Consider the following 21995-nt stretch of genomic DNA (forward strand, 5'->3'; position numbering starts at 1 on the left):
TTTTTCTCCGATGTTGTATGTGAACGTGAATTTTGAAGAGGGCCCATTATTAGCATTGGGAAATAAATGAATATAGAGTGAGGGCGAGAGAGAGGGGGCACGTTGGATGAGCAGAAGATTAGACTATGTATTGGGGTTTTGGGTTTCAAATATATTGTGTGAAGCTTGCATGATCACAGCACGCTTGGTTTTCTGTAAGTACTTGTTGGGGCTACTGGGCAACACTTAAATAAACTCGAACACAGGAACACACACTGAGGCAGATAGAATGAAAGTTAAAGGCCGCGTCTGCAGAGGCGGGGGAGTGGACCATTCAGAGGACGATCTCCAAGCTCCTCAAAGCTATCTCCCGCCGAAAAGCTCCTTCAACGGTGGTTTTATTAAAGATAAGACGAGTCATAAAAATGGGAGGTGTTAATACAAATGAAGGAGGTGGAGTACAAAAGGTGTAGTGCACATTTTAACCAATAGGTGAAAATTTAATTCTATTCTAGTAACTTTTAATATATCATAGTGAAAAGGGTGCAAGATTATATATAAGCATGCAAATATATTTCACAGTACTCCACAATTGAAAAAATTAGATTAGGTTAATTCAGGACTATAAATTGAAATCTGATGACAAATAACTAAAGTATGAAATGAGTGGAGAAAAGTGCCTATCCCAACAAGTCAGTCTATTTGGCGCTACTGAACATAGACATTTTTGGGGAAAAAACAAATACCATGTGATATGAACAATTACTTCTGCTGACCAACTTTTAATAGGTGCACAATATTTGTATTGTTCTGATTTATTCTGTTATGAAACCCCAAATAGAATTTTTGGAGATGTTAGCCCAAGGTGCACATGAGTAGTAAAATATGTAATTTTAGTAGCAATCTTTGGACATGAAAATCCATCAGAAAGACTGACCCCTCACAAATAAGCTGCGGGTAAATAGCCTTATTCTGTCTGCTAGTGATCCGAAAAGCTTGCCATGAGACGGCCATGTGATGTCAAGTGACTGCTTAGCAAGGACGCACAGGAACACAAGCACACAGACACATCACTTGCAGGTATATGTGAAGCATTGGAGAGCCACCCAGTCACATTTAGTCACCACCCCCACTTTTTTTTTCTCATACCCTTGTTGCCTTTGCAAAAGCAGCCAGAGGGAGGTTGTGTCACCTGCACAGATGTTTTTCCAAGGTCCTTTGTTCTAACCAGTCAATCAGGAAGGCACTGAAATTATCCTAGCCGGATGTTAATTTAGGACCAATGGGCTCTATCTGTGTGTAACCACGTTTAATACCAAGGAAGAAATGTTATCAGGAGACACGCAAATGAGGTACTATAAAAATATATTAAAAACAACCATATGACGCTCATGTTCGCGCTTACGAAGCACCATTGCGGAATTTTCTCGCATATAAGCCGCTTTTGTCGGACAAAAAAAACAATGAGTAAATCGAGGGTACGGCTTTTATTCACATAAAAACAGAGACATGCACTAACCTGCAACTTGGCGCCGCCATTACGATGTGACGTAACGACGCATGGTGCCGTGATGAAAGAAGTAACACTATGTGATTTATACAAACATTGATTTCAAAATAGAGGAGATAATTAGATAACCCTGAACAAAATTTCTTTTGACGTCTATGAATGAAATTATTGAAAAAAAAACCTATCTTGCATAAAACGAGAAACGTTCCCGTCACTGCACGCTCGGGGCGCAGCCATCTTAATGAGGTTCAAAAGTGACAACTATTGGATTAATATGAACCATCAAAAAAATTGAAATATGCTGACATTAGAAGCAATATGGCTGCTACAACATCTTGAACTTCTGGAAAGAAAATTTTAATTTCTGTAATTAGAAAGCATCAGGTTCTCATCAAGATAGACTTGTTTCCTTTTTCAAATTGAATAATTTGATTTTTTTCATTACACAGACAGGCATATTAACTTCCTTTATTATATTGACCCTAATAATGTGATTTTGATTCATACAGTATCTCAGAAATACCACGTGTGAAGATTTTTCTTAAGATCTCCCCTTACAAGTAACACTTTTATAGTAATCCCATTAAAAAGCGTGTACATGGAGGTGAAAATTGAGAATCAGGTTGCGGCTTTTACGCGAGAAATTGTAAAATTTGACAATTTCAAAGGTGCGATTTCTACACGCGGGCGGCTTATATGCGAGTAAATGCGTAAGCTTGGGAAAATGTACATGGTAGTTTTTTCCTCTCCTGAACTTTGTTGTTCTCATACTTTGGTGCTACTGGCAGCAGTGGATTTAAACAGGAATCAAAACTGCCTGTAGAGCTTCCTTGGGTCATAGGCTCAGTGAGGTACAATCTATGAGGACACCCCTCCCCCTCCCCAGCATCTAAGATGACAGTGGCCCTTTAACCTGCTGAAATACACCCTTGCAAGGCATGCATTTTTATTTCCTCTTTGATATTTAGGCTAATCAGGACCTGTTGAGTGTAAAAACAAAGAATTTTCTTTTTACATGATGTAGTTTCTGAGAAAAATGATGTCCACATCATAAATGGATGCCAGGCCTATGTAGTCAAAAATGTAACATTGTAGTCCTTGACAACCAAAGATGTGATGTCCACACATGTGGATGCCAGGTTATAAGAGGTTAAGTCCTCTCACTATTGCTAGTGATGTATTATAAATCAATGATTGCTTCTGATTGACAATTTACAATCACCCTTTGATTGGGGTCTGAGTTAGATGTAATAGGGCCCGGCTCTGCAGTGAACCTGAACTAGAGCCAGATATGTGGCATACAAAATGGATGGATAGATTAATGGAATTTTACAACTCCACTTATATGTGCCCCTCCATCGTTGAAGTAACAACCACCTCAAGTAGTGCTTCATGAAGTACAGTTAAACCTAAATGGCATAGGTGCTCACCCTAACTGCTCCGACAACCTTTTAGGGTAAAACGAAAGTATAATCTAGGTTTTCCATCAGCCTGCCCACTTTAGTGGGACTTTCTTTTCTCTTAATAGATGTGGATCTAAATTATTCAACATCAATTATAAAAGCATTGGTGGAAGCCTGGGAATTTTACATCAGGCATGCTTGCCTCACTGTTCAGAGGTTCAAATCTCACCCTTCCTTTGAGCTTCCATGCTTGCCTGAGTCTCTCTCAACCATTGCAGCTTCTCAGTTGGATCGTATTGTAAACCGCAATTTCAACAAGATCATAAAATAAAATACTCCAGCTGCCTGGCTTTCTTTCTAAATTTCTCATCAGCCCAAGGATACGGAAAAGCACAACCAAACAAAATGCATATGCCTTCTACTATCTAGCTCTAAACCTACATGCAACAGTAAGTCAGAACTTAATTCATGTAAATAATCAACCATAAGCCAAAGGCCCAAAAAAAAAAACGGCATTAGGGGTCTGTCGATCGATCCACATACTTCTTTCAAGTATACCTACCGAATTCCATTGTGATCCATCCACAATAAAAAAGTGCTATTTTTTCACGATTAATGAATGAATTTTATTGTTCTGCCCTAAGACAAAAATAAAATTTAAAACATCAGGCTCCATGTATTCATTCATGCACCCCTGGAATTTACCGATTCATTTGTTTGTTCTAATTTATCCAAAAATAACAACAGTTGTATTATATTAAGTTATGACTCCCATCAATTTTGATATGTATGAAATGGATCCTTAGAATTTCATTTTGGGATAACACGTTCTATTTGACATAATTTTCATTGCTTGCACTAAATACATACAAATGACTGCAATGCATCATTTGAATTTGAATACGAACATCCATTTTTAAAAGGAGACGCCTTTCTGTTATCTGCCCTTTGTTGTGTAAGTTGCCATTTTAAGGCATTTTAAATTATTCAGAACTACCCATTGTTATTTTTATGCCTATAGGGCGCACTTAAAAGTTTAAAAAAAAAAAACTTCAGAAAGGATGGGGCACTCAATAAGGCAGTGCACATTGTGTGTGGGTTAAATACAGAAATTGATACCGAGTTTTTTTTTTTAGCATGTTCAAGGCTAATCAGGTGTTCACTGAATAGTCTAAATGACTCATGACTTTCTCTGATGTTCTGTTCTGCTGTGTCGTGACAAACGCTTAATGTATCCGTCTACTTGGGTAAATACATTATCAAACCTTATAACAAGGGTTGATGAAGACACAGTGTTTTAAATACACTGATGGTTTGACAAACACCCAATTTCAGGGAAGCAGCCAAAGACAGGAATTGAGGATTTGACTTTCATTTATTTGGTAACAAAAACTTCACACAAAAAAATAACAGGAAACAAAACTTAGCGCCCTACGATTCGCTAACCACCGCTAATGTTGCAGCGACCCACAGAGCTGGCGAAAAGTAAACCGCTACGGACACACCTCATGTATATACCGCTCAGAAGAATTCTCTTTTGAATTGAGGTTTAGCTGCAAGATTGTACATTTGTGTTATTGAAATAAAACAAATTCTGCTTAGATATTTTTTCATTTGATTTCTTGTTCAAAAGTGACAACTATTTTAGTAATATTTACCATCGAAAGAATCAAGATATTTTGACATTACAAGCAATATGGCTGCCACATCTTAAACTTCTGATAGGAAAATTGTAGCTTCTGTCAAAATGCATCAGGTTCTCATCAAGATAGACATATTTTTCTTTTTTTAATTGAATAATTGGATATTTTGCATTTACAAAGACTGGCATATTAGCTTCCTATTGATATTAATAATAATGTGCTTTTGATTCATACAGTATCTCAGACAGTGGTGTGCTGTCAGGGCCTTCTCTGCTCGCCTAAGAAATAGTTGAATCACAGACTGATGTTAATTAAATTTTGCCCACGAATACTAATGAATAATATTAAATAATTCCAAATTGTCTGGAAGCTTCTTTCTATTGCTTTCCCCCTGGTTGCACCGCTTCCAGATGTGTGTTTTCATATTGAAGCATCTAACTAATCACATTACAGTAATTATTTATTGCCAGGGTCAGAAATCTGGCTCCAGGCCTTCACAATCAGCTCTGCAGGCTCTATTCATCCCTACGATGAACAAATGGATTTGGTTAATGCAGTAGACTACTGCATTAAACAAGCGTTGATAAGACTGTTGCTTTAACCAATCAGAATTCGATTAGGTGACACCAAGGCCTTCTCACAGGCGTAGGGATAAATCAATCCTGTCAGGAGTGGCTCGGTTACCCCTCCTGGCGTGATGTCATTATTGTTATCAGATGTTGCAATTATGTGATTATCTTTTCCTTGGCTATTTCAGGATTACGGGTTGTGTTGATCGTGGTCGGATCAACTGATTTGTTCCCCGTTGTCATGCTTACGTCACTTGACGCCACGCCACGCTGCATCGTGGGATATCATGTTTCAGTTCTGTCAAAGTAAGTTGTTTCAAGCCCAAGTTGTTTGTTACGTTTTTGCCAGTTAATTAAATCAAGGATCAAATGCAATGGAACGGCCTCCCTTTTCATTCGGCGTCTCCGCATCTGGGTAAACTTTTCCCCAGTCGCGTCGCGCTACGCGATGTGATCATAACAAAACCCTTCTCACAGGCGTAGGGATATATCAATGCCTTCTCACAGACGTAGGGAGACATCATCGCTTTCACCAACTATGATTGGCTAGTGATACAGTAGATGGACCAAAGCCAGAGTGAGCGAGCCAGAGCTCGCAAACTACAACTACAATGGCCGACGGAGAAAAACAAATGGATTTGGTTGGAGATGGCTGACAAAGCCACTTTCCAGAATGACTTTTCCAGAAAAAAATGGACATTATTAAGAAAGGGCGGTCAACTCCAAAACTAGCAAGCCTGTTACAAAAAGGTTTGTCCGCCACTTTCAGTTCGCTAACTACAAGCGCTACACCTGGCTCACAGGCTCTGAGGAACACTGCAAATTGTATTGGTGGGAGTGCTCGTTATTTGCCACCGATCGACATGGTGTTTGAAGCAACACTGGATTTGCAAATTTAACTTGTTTAACCAAAGCAGCAACGAGACACCAAAGCACTGCCGGACACTTACAAGCAACTGTGCTCTCCAAAAGTTTTGGGGGAACCTTAGTGGAGTTACAGATCAGCGAGCAAGTGTGAAGGGAAATGGAGCGCCACAACGAAAAGGTAAAGAAAAATAGGGAAATCTTAAAAAGTTTGATAGACTGTGTAAACCAGGGGTGTCCAAACTTTTTGCAAAGAGGGCCAGATTTGGTAAGGTGAAAATGTGTGCGGGCCGACTTTTAGCCTGACATTCTTTGAACCATTAACATTAAATGCAAACTAACTTTTTGGGATTTTTTTTAATTACAAATGGCATACTTTTACTTTTACATTTTTTTTTACATTTAGGTTTTACCGAAATCACAAACCACAAAAAATTAAGAAAACTATCAAGGATATCTAAGTTCATGTGAAACATCACATATTATTCACTATTATATGCTCACTGTAGGAACAGTGCTGAAAACAAAACAATGATCACTGCATATTCAAACTGTGATTTTGACCATCACAAAAAAAATAATGAACTGAGATTTAAGAATTTATTCAACTCAGAGGACTTAACAAATATCTTGCCTGCACTAATGTGAAGGGTGATACTGGGATCTTGACTGCAGTATGTAGTCCAGGTCTTCATCGCACGCTAACGAGAAAAAGTCAAACTCAGTTCCTTTTGCCTCTAACTGTCTCTTAATATCTAATGAAACGTCTTCAATTCTCCGTGCCACAGTATTACGAGCCAGGCAAATATTGGCAAACTCTTGCTTCTTCGCGGGACAAATTTACTCAACCATTTTCATTACACAGTCTTTAATAAATTCACCGTCACTGAAAGGTTTGCAGTGCTTTGCAATTAGCGTTGCCACTTCGTAGCTTGCCTTTGTGGCATTTTCATTTGACTCACGGGCTCTTGTGAAAAAGCTTTGCTGTGCCGTTAGAACAGCTTCCAGTTGCTTCACTTTTTCACCGCGTTCGTTACCAGTTAGCTTGTCGTAGCTAGCATGTTTCGTCTGGTAGTGCCTCTTAATGTTGAATTCCTTGAAAACAGCCACAGTCTCTTGGCAAATTGGGCAGACACAGTTGTTTCGTATTTCAGTGAAAAAATACTCAAATTTCCACTTCTCCTGGATGCGGCGGCCCTCCCGGTCAACTTTCCTTTTTTTGTTTACATGTTAGAAATGGGCTGGGCTGAAACAATGACGCAAGGGTCACGGCGGCCAGAGTGCGGCCACAGGGCTACTGCCATCTTCTGGTGAAGTGAAAAATAGTTTTTTGTACACATTTATTTTATACTGTGGTCAACAGTGCTGGCGGGCCGTGTATTATTGATTTCATGATAGAGGCCGTGGGCCGGTCAAAATTTGTCCTCGGGCCTTATTTGGCCCGCGGGCCGGACTTTGGACATGCCTGGTGTAAACTTTCATTTCGGTGATACAATGAAAGCGCCGCATCCCCAAACAAAGGACATTATGTGGAACTTCTTTCTCTCATTGCCGAGAGAAAAGCGGATTTACATTACCACGTGTCCACTAATAAAGTGTTTAGTGGCATGTCGGGCAAAATAAAAAGCCTTAAATATACTTATATCGGCCTTAAACATAAATTATAACACAAAATATAGCACTGAAGCAACTTATGAACAAATTTACGCTACAAACGATCGTTCGGAACGTAACCCGTTCGTAAGGTGGGAAGCATCTGTACCAAAAAACTTTCCCACATGCAGGCTTCTCCATCTTAACGCAGAGCGACAGAGCACTTTCTTATCTGCTTCGGCTAAGAACAAAACGGATTGTAATGTATGCCATGGATGATTTTGCAGGAAAATCTCCCACTGATCTAGTTGACTTCCTTCAGCAGAAAAATCTGAGTTAGAGCATGCGGCGGCTGTACACATTATTGTCCACTGCTTCTATCGAACGGACATTTTCAGCCCTAAATAGAAGAAAAACTTATGCCAGAAACAACAGGACAGAATCAACATTCAGGAATAGCTTTGAACGCGATAGAAAAGAACTTCTCGATGGACGTGAAACGCATGCGTAATCTGTATGACAGAGTTATTGAAATCCTCTTGAGTAAAGAAAGGAGGAAAGATAAAAATATTTTTTGGTGAGTAAATGTCTATTTTCCTGTCTTTGGATGTGAATTATGCCATCTAAGAGCTGCTTGTTCAAACTTGTGTTGCGTTGACCCAAAAATACCAAAAATTAGTTGCAAAGATTTTAAACGAGACAGCTACTTGGCTATGGAGGAACTGAGAGACAAGACAGCTGTGAGACGTGCCTGTTGGTGTCTGTGTCTAATTAGGCTGCAGATTCTATGCTCACACTCAATCGCTCTCTGGTGTGATTACATAACGACCGATGCAGAGAAAAATCTGTGCGGGCAACTGAGCAGTATGCATATAAAAATGACGTTTTTAAAATTGAGTCTGGGTGTGACCAAGAAACATTGTAAAGTATCTCGCAGCTTCATTTAATCACCCAGTGTTGTGTTATTTATTTGTTGTCATAGATTCACCCTGATGTTGCCTTGTCTTATGCTAGGTGGAAAAAGTTAATGGTGCAATAATAGCATGAGATACATGTTACGTAGATATCAAGGCTGATATTTTAATGATCGACCGCAAGACCTTCGATCAGCCTTAACAACTATTGGGTTGTGCTGACATGGTAAACACTACGGACACATCTATCAAAGTTACTCGCGTCTGGCCAGTTTGTGCACATTTAACTATGGTAAGATGGCGATATCCTGAGTGAGCAGTGGCAGGCACAAGCTGTAGCTCTACACACAGCACTGAGCCACCTGGAGCACCATGGAAACTACGTGAGGATGGTTTTCATTGAGTATAGCTCAGGCTTCCACACTATAATACCGGACAGTCTGGCTGAAAAACTCTCCCACCTTGGACTATTCTCTTCCATCTGCTACTGGATTAAGAACTTCTTAACCAACTGTCCACAATCTGTTCGACTTGGTCCTCACCTTTCTTCCTCCATCACACTGAGCACTGGCTCCCCTCAAAGCTGTGTCCTCTTCTGTACTCCCTGTACACATACGACTGCACACCGACCTACCAGTCTAACTCCATCATAAAATTTGCCAATGACACCACTGTCTCATCTCAGGAGGGGATGAGTCGGGCTACAGAGATTGGATTGGATTGGATAACTTTATTCATCCCGTAATCGGGAAATTTCTTTGTTGCAGTAGGAAGAGGGTGAGGATGCAGGAATAGGAAAGGCATTATACACAAATAGGTACTTAATAGTAAGTTAATAAATAAATACATGAATAAATATATAAATAGGTAACTGTGTTGCTGAGATATACATATACATACACATACATATATATAGAAGCGCATCTATACTGTATCCGAATTCAGGAGGTCCTAACCCACAGCCTTTTTTAAGTTAAAGAGCCTGAACGCTGATGGGAGGAAGGATCTGCGGAAGCGCTCCTTCCTGCAGTGAGGGTACCGCAGTCTACTGCTAAAGGAGCTTCGAAGGGACTCCACCGACTCGTGCAGGGGGTGGGAGGTGCTGTCCATGATGGACCTCATCCTGGTCAGCATCCTCCGCTCTCCCACTTCCTCCACAGAGTCCAAAGGACAGCCCAGAACAGAGCTGGCCCTCCTGATCAGCTTGTTCAGCCTGTTCCTGTCCCTCTCTGTGCTCCCACTTCCCCAACAGACCACTGCATAAAACACAGTAGATGCCACCACAGTGTCATAGAAGGTCCTCAACAGTGACCTGCACACACCAAAGGACCGTAGGCTCCTCAACAGGTAGAGGCGGCTCTGGCCCCTTCTGTACAGGGCATCTATGTTTGTGGACCAGTCTAGTCTACTGTTGAGGTGAACACCCAGATACTTCAAGTCCTCCACGATTTCAATGTCTTTACCCTGGATGTTCACCTGAGTGGTCTGTTGAGGTGTCCTCCGAAAGTCAACGACCATTTCCTTTGTCTTACTGGTGTTGATGTGCAGGTGGTCTTGCCTACACCAGTCGACAAAGGCTGTGATGACTCCCCTGTACTCCAGGTCGTTCCCGTCAGTCACTCGTCCAACAATGGCGGTGTCATCGGAGAATTTCTGGAGGTGGCAGGTGTCTGTATTATGTTTAAAGTCTGACGTGTAGAGGGAGAAGAGGAGTGGGGAAAGCACTGTGCCTTGTGGGGCCCCCGTGCTGCAAGTTACCACATCAGACGTACAGTCCTGGAGTCTCACATATTGTGGTCTGTTGGTGAGGAAGTCGATGATCCATGCAGCTAGGTGGTTCCTTACTCCAGCCACCTCCAGTTTCCCTCTCAGAAGGACCGGCTGAATGGTGTTGAATGCGCTGGAGAGGTCAAAAAACATCATTCTCACCGTGCTTCCCGAGTTCTCCAGGTGTGAAAGAGACCTGTGCATCAGGTAGGTGGTAGCATCTTCCACACCAATGCCTGGACGATAGGCGAACTGCAGAGGGTCCAGCTCTGCATTCATCAGGGGGCTCAGGTGGTTGAGGATGATCCTCTCCAGTGTCTTGATCAGGTGAGATGTTTGGTGAACAATCTCACACTAAGCACCACGAAAACTAAATAAATAATCCTGGACTTTCGCAAACTCAGCACAGATCCGGCCCCACTCCGCATGGAGTGTGCGTAGAAAATGTGGTTGGGCAGTGGGATGGATGAGTCGATGGATGGCTTGATGGATAGATTCTTTTGCCAAGGTTTGTTCTTTGGCACGTGTAAAAGTGGCGGCCCGTGGGCCAAATCTGGCCCGCCGCATCATTGTGTGTGTTCCGGGAAAGTAAATCATGAGTGCCGACTTACTGTTTTAGCATCAAATTAAAATGAACTATTAAAGTGATTATAGATTTTTATTATATTTCCTGATTTTCCATTTTTTAAATCAATGATTGTAATTTTTTAATCAATTTCTTCAGTTTTTAGTTCAAAAATCATTTTGTACAATCTAAAAGTATATAAAATAATTGAAATAAATATTGTTTTGGATCTATAAAAAGCTGAATATTCAGGGCTTTTAATCCAGTTCTTTTAATCCATTAATTTTTTAAAAAATCCAAATATTATATCTAAAATGGTCCGGCCCACATGATATTAACGTTGACGTTAAAGCGGCCCGCGAACCAACCTGAGTCTGACACACTTATTCTATGGCATATGAGTGTGGAGCTCAAAACATTATGACATGCTTTACACCAGATGTAGTATGTTGCTATAACATTTTTTTCAGCCTCATTTACAAATGTTATTTTGGGAATAATTTTACGAGTTTCCAGGTGCGCGCACACACACACACACACACACACACACACACACACACACACACACACACACACACACACAAGTAAAACGTATGATGTACAAGGTAAAGTAGAAAGGTATTTAATAAAAAATATTAACATATAATCTAAAAAAAGAACGGCTGCAAAACGCGAAAAACAAATAAGAGTGGACAGAGCTACTGCCACTGGCTTACGCGTGACGGCGCCATCTTGGAAGAAAAATTGGACAACCTCGGCGGGCCTGATTAAAAAGCCTAACGGGTCGGGCTCTGTGTGGCCCGCGGGCCGTAGTTTGCCTATATCTGACCTAGACTCTCACCGGTGGACCAATCAGTCAAACCATGCGTTTAGGGCACATGAAACAACGACGATTCATACACAAACTCTGCTTTCAGCTGTAACAAATAAAATACGCATTTGAGAAGTAAAATACACACTTTGAGAAGTCATCTATTAGGACCCGGCAGCCGTTTCTGGCCACTATAACAAATTTCAACTCTCTACGTTGCAAGGTTTGGACAAATGTAGCGAGAGAATCTTAACATAAACACACACACTCAAACACCCATAAATCATGCTTTCAATCAGTTTTCAACTGCGATGAAACTGGTCTTTTGGGGAAAAAGATGCTCAGGCGGACATTCATCGTGGCAGAGAAGACATTACCGGGACACAAACCCACGTAGGACCGCTTAATGCTAGCGTTGTGTGCTAATGCGAGCGGTGACTTTAAAATTAAGCCATTACTAGTGTACAATGCTGAGAACACGCGGGACTTCCAGAGACCTACAAGTGATGTGGCGCACTAATTCTAAATCTTGGATTACGCGTATTGTGATGATATTTGTGTGCGTGATTTTCGAAACATTTCGAAGGGGAGGCAAGTTCCTAACAACACTTGATGCGTTCGTTTTGAAGAATTGGGCAAAACGGCCAGGTGGAGTCAACCCGTATAACTAACTATCTAACAAAATTAGAATTCAGTTATGTGTGAAGTTACAGTAAAAGTTGAGTCTGTATATAGTTATCCTAGTTAATTTAAATTTGTTTGTTCTTTTACCAGGGCGGTGTTGCCTAGGATAAAGTCCCTCCCGAACAGCCCCCACCTATTAAACACATTTTATTACTATTAAACCACTTGTTATCTATTACTTTGTCAATATATGGCGAATGAGAAGAAATACAACCTATTTTCCAATCCAATATCCTGTTTTTGGTGTTTTTTCAGTGTGTTGGAACGAATTAATTTGTTTTCAATTCATTTCAATGGGAAACGTCCGCTTGAGTTACGATATGCTTGTCATACGATCACAGTCTCGGAATGGATTACGATCGTAAGTCGAGGTACCACTGTATATACCTCCCAGGGCTAATCAAATTAACACAGAACAGCTGGCTATGATGGTACGTGATAACACGCATACAAATACACACACCTCCACTAGAATGTGACAGTGCTCTAGCATGATCAGGAACTATTTCCAAATATTATTTCGTCACTTAAAAACCAGTTTACTGGGCTTTTCTCATCCAAAATTTGAACAGCTTCATCCTCTCTCGGTGGCATATAGGCCGTACCCTCGATTCAGTCATCATTTTGTTTGTCAGACAAAAGCGGCTTATATGCGAGTAAATACGGTATTTATGGGCGACAGCGGAGGAGAATAATTACTTTGGATGAAGCATTTCTGCAGCATTTTGTTACCTCACATCCCCTCACTTTTTTCCCTGCCTAATGAACTCTCATTCTTTCCCCTCCTCCTCTGGCGTTCTTTCATCTCCCCCGCTGCATCATCTGCTCTGAGCACCCTTTCTCTGCCTCTCTTCCCCCTCCTACCCTTCCCCACGTCTAGCTGTTTGAAACTAGAGCAACAACATCTTAATCGAGGCTTAAAGACGTGACAGGAATTTCTGAACAGCCCCAACTCTGCAGTGGAGAGATTCTCTCACACTCACTGCTCAGCAGCCAATTAGCAGCTCCCGATTCAATGCCAACTGAATGACTGCATGTGGATGAGGTGGTGATGTGTTTGTGAGTGGTCCTCATAAGCACTGAGGTAGTAAGATATAGTTGGGGATATATTTTATGTGATTGAAGAAAATAATATGATTATGGGTAATTAAAAAAACATCTCCATTAAGGCAAATATTTTTTGAGCGGCTATCCATGTTTGCTCACAACTGTCATTGTGAGAACGATGAATATAATTTACATTTGCAATATTTGCTTTCTCATCCTCCTTCGTTCTTAATTTTTTTTCTACATATCATTCCACCCCACCATTTTTTTTTTTTAAATCTCCTGCCTCCATTTTAGGGAGTTCATCCAAAGGTGAAGCTAACTAAAAAAATCCTGTGATATTCTCTTTGTATGTCAGCAATATTGATAACAGCTTTGACATAGTATCCCACAATAGTGATGTGTTGTTTGGCAACACACATTTCGTCATCTTTCTTTAGAGACGGAATATGCCCCGACGCAGAAAATCTGCCATCCACGTTTGTTGTTGACCCACTTTACTACCTGGCCTTTCCTACTGACTCCATGCAGACAACTGAAACTGAATATTAACATTTAAATGCAAGCATATGATTTTGTTAAAATAAACAGAGATAGAGTCATATAGTGATAGAGTGATAGAGTGATGGAGTGATGGAGTGATGGAGAGAAATATATATATATACGATTATGTGATTCACCTGTGTTGGTTGAGGGAAATTTGGAAAAACGGACTGGATAGGGGCTTTAAAGGACCGGAGTTGGCCACCCCCTAGCTTAATCATTGTTAGTATTCTTTAATTTTCATGAAGGTTTCTTGAGTCCAGGCAGCTGCCTGATGAATAATTGTTTAAGCCTGCCACCTTGTGGGGAAATATATTGGAAGTGCTTCAAAACCCGTCTATTTTTTTATTTATTTATTTTTAAGAATAAGGTTGAATGAGCTTGGATTGGTTTTGGTAAACTCAAAATTGAGAAGTAATGAATTATTTTTTGAAAACAATAATTGTATAGACTAGACCCGGGCAATGAATTCCACAAAGGGTGGGTACAGGTTTTCATTCCAACCCATAAGAGGAAACCTTTCCACCAATCTGGTATAAGAGCAATCAGTGGATTGAAGCCAGGTGATTCTCGTTTCAGCAGAAATCTAATTAGTAGTTAAACTGTCGGTGCTGGATCGGTTAAAACAAAAACCTGCGCGCACAGCGGCCCTCGAGGACCAGATTGCCCAGGTCTCTTATAGACTATAATAAACTGGCATTATGGTACAACATTGTTTTTTTCTACATTTTTTTTGCATTTAATTGTTTTTCAATGAATTCTTGGGCGATATAGTTTAGCAATTTGAATTGGGGCAAACTACAGACCAATAGAGTAATCAACTTGACAAATCTCCATTTGAGGACCTTTTCTGTTATGAGGGGTGTGCGGAGAGCGTGGTTGGACCCAGATGCAGGGAAGCAGGCAGACATGGGGAGCGAGGGTCCACTAATGTAACTTTATAACTTTATAACTAACACAAGACAAATGAACCAAACCTTACATGGAAAACACCGGGGGAATGACTTAACAGGGGAGGGTAGAAACAGACATGAACACCAGATGATCTGACAAGAGGTGACACAAACATAGGGTTTAAAAAGACAGACATGGGTTGACAAGACAATTGGAAACACCTGGGTGACACGAGGGGCAGCGAGCAGGAGAAACACCAGGAAACGACAGGTGAAATCAATGGGCAATCACAAGGACAGGTCAAACAGGGGAAAAACCCAAACACCAAAACATACAAGAACCCATTGTTAACATTTTCTCGTTCTACACGTCTTTATATGAGTTATCGTCAGGCACTATGGCTACAAACCTCACTCCTACAGTGGGGAAAACAAGTATTGAGTCAACCACCAATTGTGCAAGTTATCCTACTCTAAAAGATTAGGGAGGCCTGTAAGAAAGAATGTGGACAATCACATTGTTTGATTTATAAATAATTTATTTGCAAATAATGGTGGAAAATAAATATTTGGTAAATACCAAAAGCTCATCTCAATCATTTGTTACAGTTAAATCGCATTACTATGCCAGTATGGCATAACAGCAAAGGTTTTTGAAAACGTTTTTATTGTAAAAACAAAAAAGAAAACAAAAAACGGCTTTATTTTCTTTTGTTAACATCAGCTCGATCCAAATTGATTTCACTCACCCACAATGGGATCACAAAAAAAGGAAAACGAGGAATGGAATGTACTGTATGATAGAAAGTGAGCAATATTTTATATGTAAAGCTAGTGTTTCACTTGACCTACGCTTGACACCAGATCACCGCTGCCTGTTGTGCAAGGTCAGTCCACACAATGTAGTGCTGACTTTGGACTCCCATGGACATTATATATGATGTTTTTAAACACTAAATATTTTAATTGGGGTGATTAGAATAAATAGCTGATAACAATTTCATCATTCTTACTAAGAATGCCCTTTCTTAAATTTGACACCTCATTTATTGCATTTCTCCCTGGCTCGGTTGTACTGATTTGACCGCTTCTTCACACTATCAATTATTTCCTTCTCCTGCTATGTAAAGTCGGTTCTGGGCTGACATTGTGGGATATATACAAAAAAATGTATGATTTCGAAAATACAACACACACAATAGAGAGGTAGTAGCGAGATTAGGGGGTGGAATGGTAAAATTATTTTGTACTGATTTTTGTAAGGACCGAACAAAAGTGGCATAATAGCGAGACTTGCATAGTAACAAGGTGGCATAGTAACGGGCTGACACTACGTAACCTATGTTGTCAATAAGAGGCCAAACGTTTTTTTTTTTATTATTAATTATCAGACATAGGCATTGTCGTCGTCATCATTGACTTGACAAAAAGCCTAGTAGTCATCATCCCATCAGCTGCGTATGACGAAATTGTATGAGGCTTCTCCACAGGTCCGCCATCCCAGGCAAGACCCCTTCACTGACATATTCAGACTTGTTACCACTCCGCCACGATGGAAACATCGCATCACCTCTTGAGCGCCATCAATCCGGAGACTGCAAGTTGCCTCACCGATGCTAACAAGAATAAAATGTATCACTTACCTCTCACTGTCTTCTTACTTACCCTCTCTCAGTTCGCCTATAGAAGGCAGATCCACGCCAAAAATTGTTGGTAATGGATCGGGCGTTCGTCAAAAAGATACTAGGAAGCGGGGCTCGGAGTGGTTGTTGTCGTAGCTTAGCCGCAATGGCCGCCCGGCATCCGCTCTTTTGCTTCCTTTCTCTTAGCCGTCTACGGCGTACTTTGGGTGGGTTGGATATCCTCGGAGATCCCGGAGGTCTCCGGATGTTCTTGGGGATATCGAAGGTCAGTTTGTAGTAAGTCGTGAAATTGGGTGTCTTGCCTTTCAACGAACGAACTCGAGAGCAATGAGCCGCTGCGCCCGAGCGCGCCGCCATCTTGAACTCATTTTCTGTAACTCTTCACAAGCTGTTGGTATTCTGGCCCATTCCTCCATGCAGATCTCCCCTAGAGCAGTGATGTTTTGGGGCTGTCGTTGGGCAACACCGACTTTCAACTTCCTCCACATACTCTCTATGGGTTTGGGATCTGGAAACTGGCTAGGTGTTACGTCTTTGGGGAGACATCGAAGCGAGGATACGAGGAATACAACACAATCGCAGGGATGCCTGCGAGGACGAGGGAATTAGTACTCATAACAAAACTTTAATAAAACTAATCCTAACCCCTAAGCCTGACCCCGACCCAAACCTTAACCCTTAGGCAGGATCTTAGAAAATAACAAAGACATCACAAAATCAAATACGGGGAATTGAGGAATGAGGTAACGCAGACACATGGTGAGGGAAATTAGGCAGACGATCCCACAAATGACATAATAATCAGTGGAGTTTAAATAGACAAAACAGGAATTAATTTTGAATGACGTGCAGCTGCGCAAGCTTAACGGCAAGACAGGAGGGACAAACAAGACTAGAGAAAAGACCATCAGAACACAGGTAGAAAGCAATGGAAAAACAACAAGAAAGTCCTAACACTAGTTCACTCCAAGACTTTGAAATGATTCTTACGAAGCTTGGGATCATTGTCATGCCTCATTCACTCTCCCTCAATTCTCAACACAGATTGCTCAGCTGATAATCAGGTGGGCCTGCCAACCGGATGTTGATTAGTGTGCCTTACCTTCTGTAGCAGATCATGCATTCATTGATTTTCTTCATTTTCTGAATCACTTTATCCTCATTAGGGTAGCGGGGATGCATGAACCTATCCCAGCTAACTATGAGCAACAGGCTGAGGAAACCCTGAATCGGTGGTCAGCCAATTGCAGGGCACAAGGAGAGACGGACATACCTAAGCTCAATGGGGGGAGTTTTCAACGGGACTATCCTGTGTGTTTCGGGATTTGGGAGGAACCCCTATGGCATCCCTTACATCGAAACCTCTGAAAAGACACGACAGGGAGTAGGAGATGCCTTCTACACATCGGTCAGAGAAATTAGGCAACACAAGCTGAGGAAGCTGAACCCACCAGATGACAGTGGTCAGGATTGTATGAGCTGTCGCTGTGTCATATCATGATGAAGCTGTCCTTCGCTGTTTGGAAGAAAATACTACAGCACAAGAAGTCACAGCAGCGACTTGAAAAGAGGAAGAAGAAAAAAAACTGAATGATAAAAATTCAATGAACAATTGCAATTTTGGTCTTGCAAGAATAAGCTGAACCAGAGCCCTTTTTATGGACAGGCGGATAGGGACTATTGCCTATGTGGCTGCCTGAATAAGGTTGGCCAACCGTCTTTTTTTTCCTTCCTTTTATCTATTTGTATTACCCTCAACCACAGAACTAATGACCCACTTGGCCGCCTAAGGCTTTTGTTTTTTCACGTCATTTTTAGAGGTATTTATGAGGCATTAAAAATAAAAGAAATAAAACGACAGGGAGACTTCACTTGGATCTATTATATGACGATAATTGTAGATGTCAATGAGGCTCCTGATTAATGTTGACCTGCTTGCAATCAACTGGTTACACTTGTAAGACACAGGATTGGTGTTACAATATTTTTTTTTATGTTTCGGTTGGACCAAAAACGTGCACCCACTTTCTGGTCTAGAAGTAAAAAGGCTTATTGAGAGCGAAAAAGGTTTTGCCAGTGTCATTGTCTACTGGACCAACCACAGTTTTCCAATGAGTTGTTGGTGAAAGTGGCTCTGTCATTGCAGGTTCAGGAATTCAACAGTCTCTTTCAAGTCAGTCAGTGCTGTATTTTTAATGAATGTTGAGGCCTGCAACTACAGAAGTCAAGACAGCGAGCACACATCTACAGTATGGTAACACTCTTCTCTAGTGGACATATGGATAACAATGACAAGGATACCTAAAATATATACATATATTAAACAATAAATAGGTTTTCATAATATTGTTAATTAACTCAAGTTCACAATTAATTTAAAACACAATTTAAAACAATGAGCCTCTAAACAAGTCATGACACAATATTTGTTGAAAGAATATCTGTTAATGTCACATATTTTACCAAAGAACCAATGCAGGTCTATCTTAAGATGATACAATTAGAATAATTTATCCTAAATTGATTATTAGGAAAACATTAGGAATTTTTAGTGATTGTGTATTGCTGAATTTTTTTATTAATGCGCATAAAGCAGAAGCCAAAACAGTTTCTCCATTTTTTTTACCAAAGTGTTAGGTATCATGGCATATTACAGTCCTTATGTGAGCTGACATGTAGAGTTGTACACAAATCATGCAAACCACAACCGTGCTTATTGAATACAAAACATCTGATACAGTATTTCCTACTTAAAATTGACACATGGGCACCCATTTTTCATATGTTTTCATCTTAACTGGATTCATCCTAATTAATCCTATTTGACCGAGAAAATTTCAACATTCACTTTTCATATTCTGCAACCTGTTCCATAATGTCAACATCTCTTTTGGACTCCGCCTATGAACAAGAAGCACCGATTTATAAGCACAGGGATTTCCCCTGCCTGTCTCTGGTAGATCAAATGTTAAAAAACCTGGGTGATGACTGGGAGAGAGCCCTAGTCTCTGCAGGCACATTCCCAAGTAAACATCGTCGATTGGGAAAAGGCAGACTTTCGCGGACACTTCTTTAAGTCGTAATGCAAGTGATTGAGAGTATACAACCCCTCCTCCTCCTGCGTACGTTGGGTAGGCGCCTCTGTAGAAGCTTTCTGGTATGTAGTATTTGGTAGACGGATCCCGATTTGGCATTGCGTTAGCGATGACATCCCCCACAAATAAATCCATGTCAGTTTCATTTTTACTGGTGCACCGAAGATTGTGTTCCTTCCACTTATTGTTTAAGTAATCCAATAGTGCGTCAGTTCGAACAAAGACGTCGTCGTCCCCCTTAAAAATGAATGCCGCCGTGGGGCAGTATTGCTCGAGCCAATGCCAGAACAGCAAGTCCTTCAGGGTCAGATTAAAAAAAGAATCCATAAAATCCCACTGGAGTATGTCCCTATGTTTTTGATTCTCTAAATCCAAAAAGTTTTTGAGGTCTGGGTGAGGTCCTGTACTCGAGTCTTGCCTCCCGAGTAAAAACACGGTACGGACTAACCCCCCTTTTTTGTTGAACTCTCCTTTCACAAAACCACTGCGACCCCAGGTTTCACGGATGGCTTGCCTGTTTTCAAAGTTCCCTACTTGAGATTTGATGGCTATGAGAAGCATTGGATAGTTGAAACCAAATCTAGTCTTGTTCCTTTTACACATAGTGGGTTGATTGATGAGCATTCGGTAACACCTGCAATGCATTGAATTCACGAATGACCTCATTCGTTCAGGTATATTGTTGACATCATATAGAGGAGGTTTTGAGCACTTGTGTGATGCACAACCAGAAAGGCACTCATCTCTAATTGGAGTTGGGAGTTTTGCTATAGGCTTTCTCCTTGTCCCACTCATATTTCCTTTCAGTATTGGGTTGTAATGGCGGTCCAAGGAGTGCTGCAGATGATTCCACAGTGCACTGTGCTCCAGATGAAGATTCCAGAAAGGGCTGAGTGGATGAGAGGCCAAAGCCCCGGAATTTGCTGAAATCCCCGGAGCGATGTAGTGGATGGTTATTTTGGAGGGGGTGTATGAGATGGTTACGAATATAGTCACCATGATATAAATGAGAAGGTGACCAGTCATCATGCAAGGCAGTAAGCACATGCAAAGCACTCTCCCGTTGCACTTGCAGCATTTGCCCATTACATGAAGGTGATGTGATCAGGCACACACCTGCACATAAAGCAAATATAAATCTATTTATGATAAATGTAAAAATGAACGAGGAGACTGAAATGGCTCTACTTTACCAATAAGTGTATATATCAATGCAGTCGCATATGTTTATACATGACACTGCAATCTACCCACTGGAGTTTCCGTTACCGCGGTGATGGCCCACTGAGATTTATTAACTCAGTGTGTTATTCTTTATCCACTTGGAGTGGCATAAAAATGAACATCCTTTTCGCGTAAAATAAAGCATGTTCGACAATTGTTTGGATTTGTCTTAAAACTAGTAAGTTGTGACCCACTGGCCCCGGTTGATAATCAGCAAACCATGAATTTACTGTTTAGATTTTTTTGCAGACAGATGAATTCGTATTTATTTCACTTTTAACAATAGCAATAATTATCTTCACGACAGGGTATTGCAGACTTGGTCAAATAGGGCATTTTGCAACTCATATGGGTGAATAATTGAAATCGACATGACTAAAATGACAGAAAATTAAACATGCAATACTTACAAGGAAGCAAAATTCTAAAATTTGAAAAAGTCGACTGAGATCAAACGCTTGTTGAGGTAAAGAGTCCATATTGTGTTTTGTTTCCTCGTTCGGCTAGATTTCTTGCTAGAAATATTATACTCATCTTGTGAGGAATCACTGATGATGATGATGACTATTTATTCAATACTGATAATCCTCCAAAATCGAACTAATTGGCATCATCCGCATCTGAGCAACAAATCTCAAGTGAGACAGACAACGCAAGCGCTGCGCATGTGCATGCTGTCCTGTACAGTTAAGATACATTAATGAATATGTAGTGGCTCCGTAGCAGGTAATCGGTCAAATAGTGCCAGGGGCTATTTAGCCGGTAACCGGCCAAATAACCATATAGGGCAATTTAGGCTATTTGACAGATTGCCGTTTACAGAGCCACTGCAAAATGGGCACACTTTGAGTTATTTAAAAACAGGACACAGCATTTTAACCGATCGGTGATTTTTTTTAAAGGAACTACTAATTTGCATGCAGGTGCTGACACTGCGTTGCTTCATTTGCATGATGGCACGAATTTACACAAAACGGTTTCACTCATATCATGCTTAGATTTTATTACTAATCTAACAAATATTGATGAGCTAATAATATAAATCATTACAATAAACATAGTGATGATAATAATGAGGCAATTAAGGTTTAATTTTAACCGGCCTTCGAGTCTGCCACAATAGTACAGAATTGACATGGACCCAAGCCACCAAAAAAATAAATAATATATATGTCAAAAAGCTCCGCTCTTGAACCAATATTTTTAGCCAATAAAAAGAGAGAAGAGGCGGGCCAAACTGAAAACACT

At 40.7% G+C, this 21995-nt stretch overlaps 1 protein-coding gene across 1 annotated transcript; it reads right to left on the reverse strand.

The window, feature by feature from the left end:
• Nucleotides 1-18605: 18605 nt before the first annotated feature.
• LOC144210515 (N-acetyllactosaminide beta-1,3-N-acetylglucosaminyltransferase 2) lies at nucleotides 18606-21613 on the reverse strand. The gene is made up of 2 exons (XM_077737231.1): nucleotides 21158-21613; nucleotides 18606-20639 (listed from the first exon to the last, which is right to left on the reverse strand). Exon 2 carries the CDS (start codon nucleotides 20607-20609, stop codon nucleotides 19266-19268), a length of 1344 nt encoding a protein of 447 aa, XP_077593357.1. The 5' UTR covers nucleotides 20610-20639; nucleotides 21158-21613; the 3' UTR covers nucleotides 18606-19265.
• Between the last annotated feature and the right edge of the window lie 382 nt (nucleotides 21614-21995).

Source organism: Stigmatopora nigra, chromosome 17, assembly GCF_051989575.1.
Source record: "Stigmatopora nigra isolate UIUO_SnigA chromosome 17, RoL_Snig_1.1, whole genome shotgun sequence".
Classification (NCBI taxonomy): domain Eukaryota; kingdom Metazoa; phylum Chordata; class Actinopteri; order Syngnathiformes; family Syngnathidae; genus Stigmatopora; species Stigmatopora nigra.

Coding starts and splice junctions, on each gene's coding strand:
- LOC144210515 (XM_077737231.1), bottom strand. CDS start 20,609: ATGGGCAAATGCTGCAAGTGCAACGGGAGAGTGCTTTGCATGTGCTTA.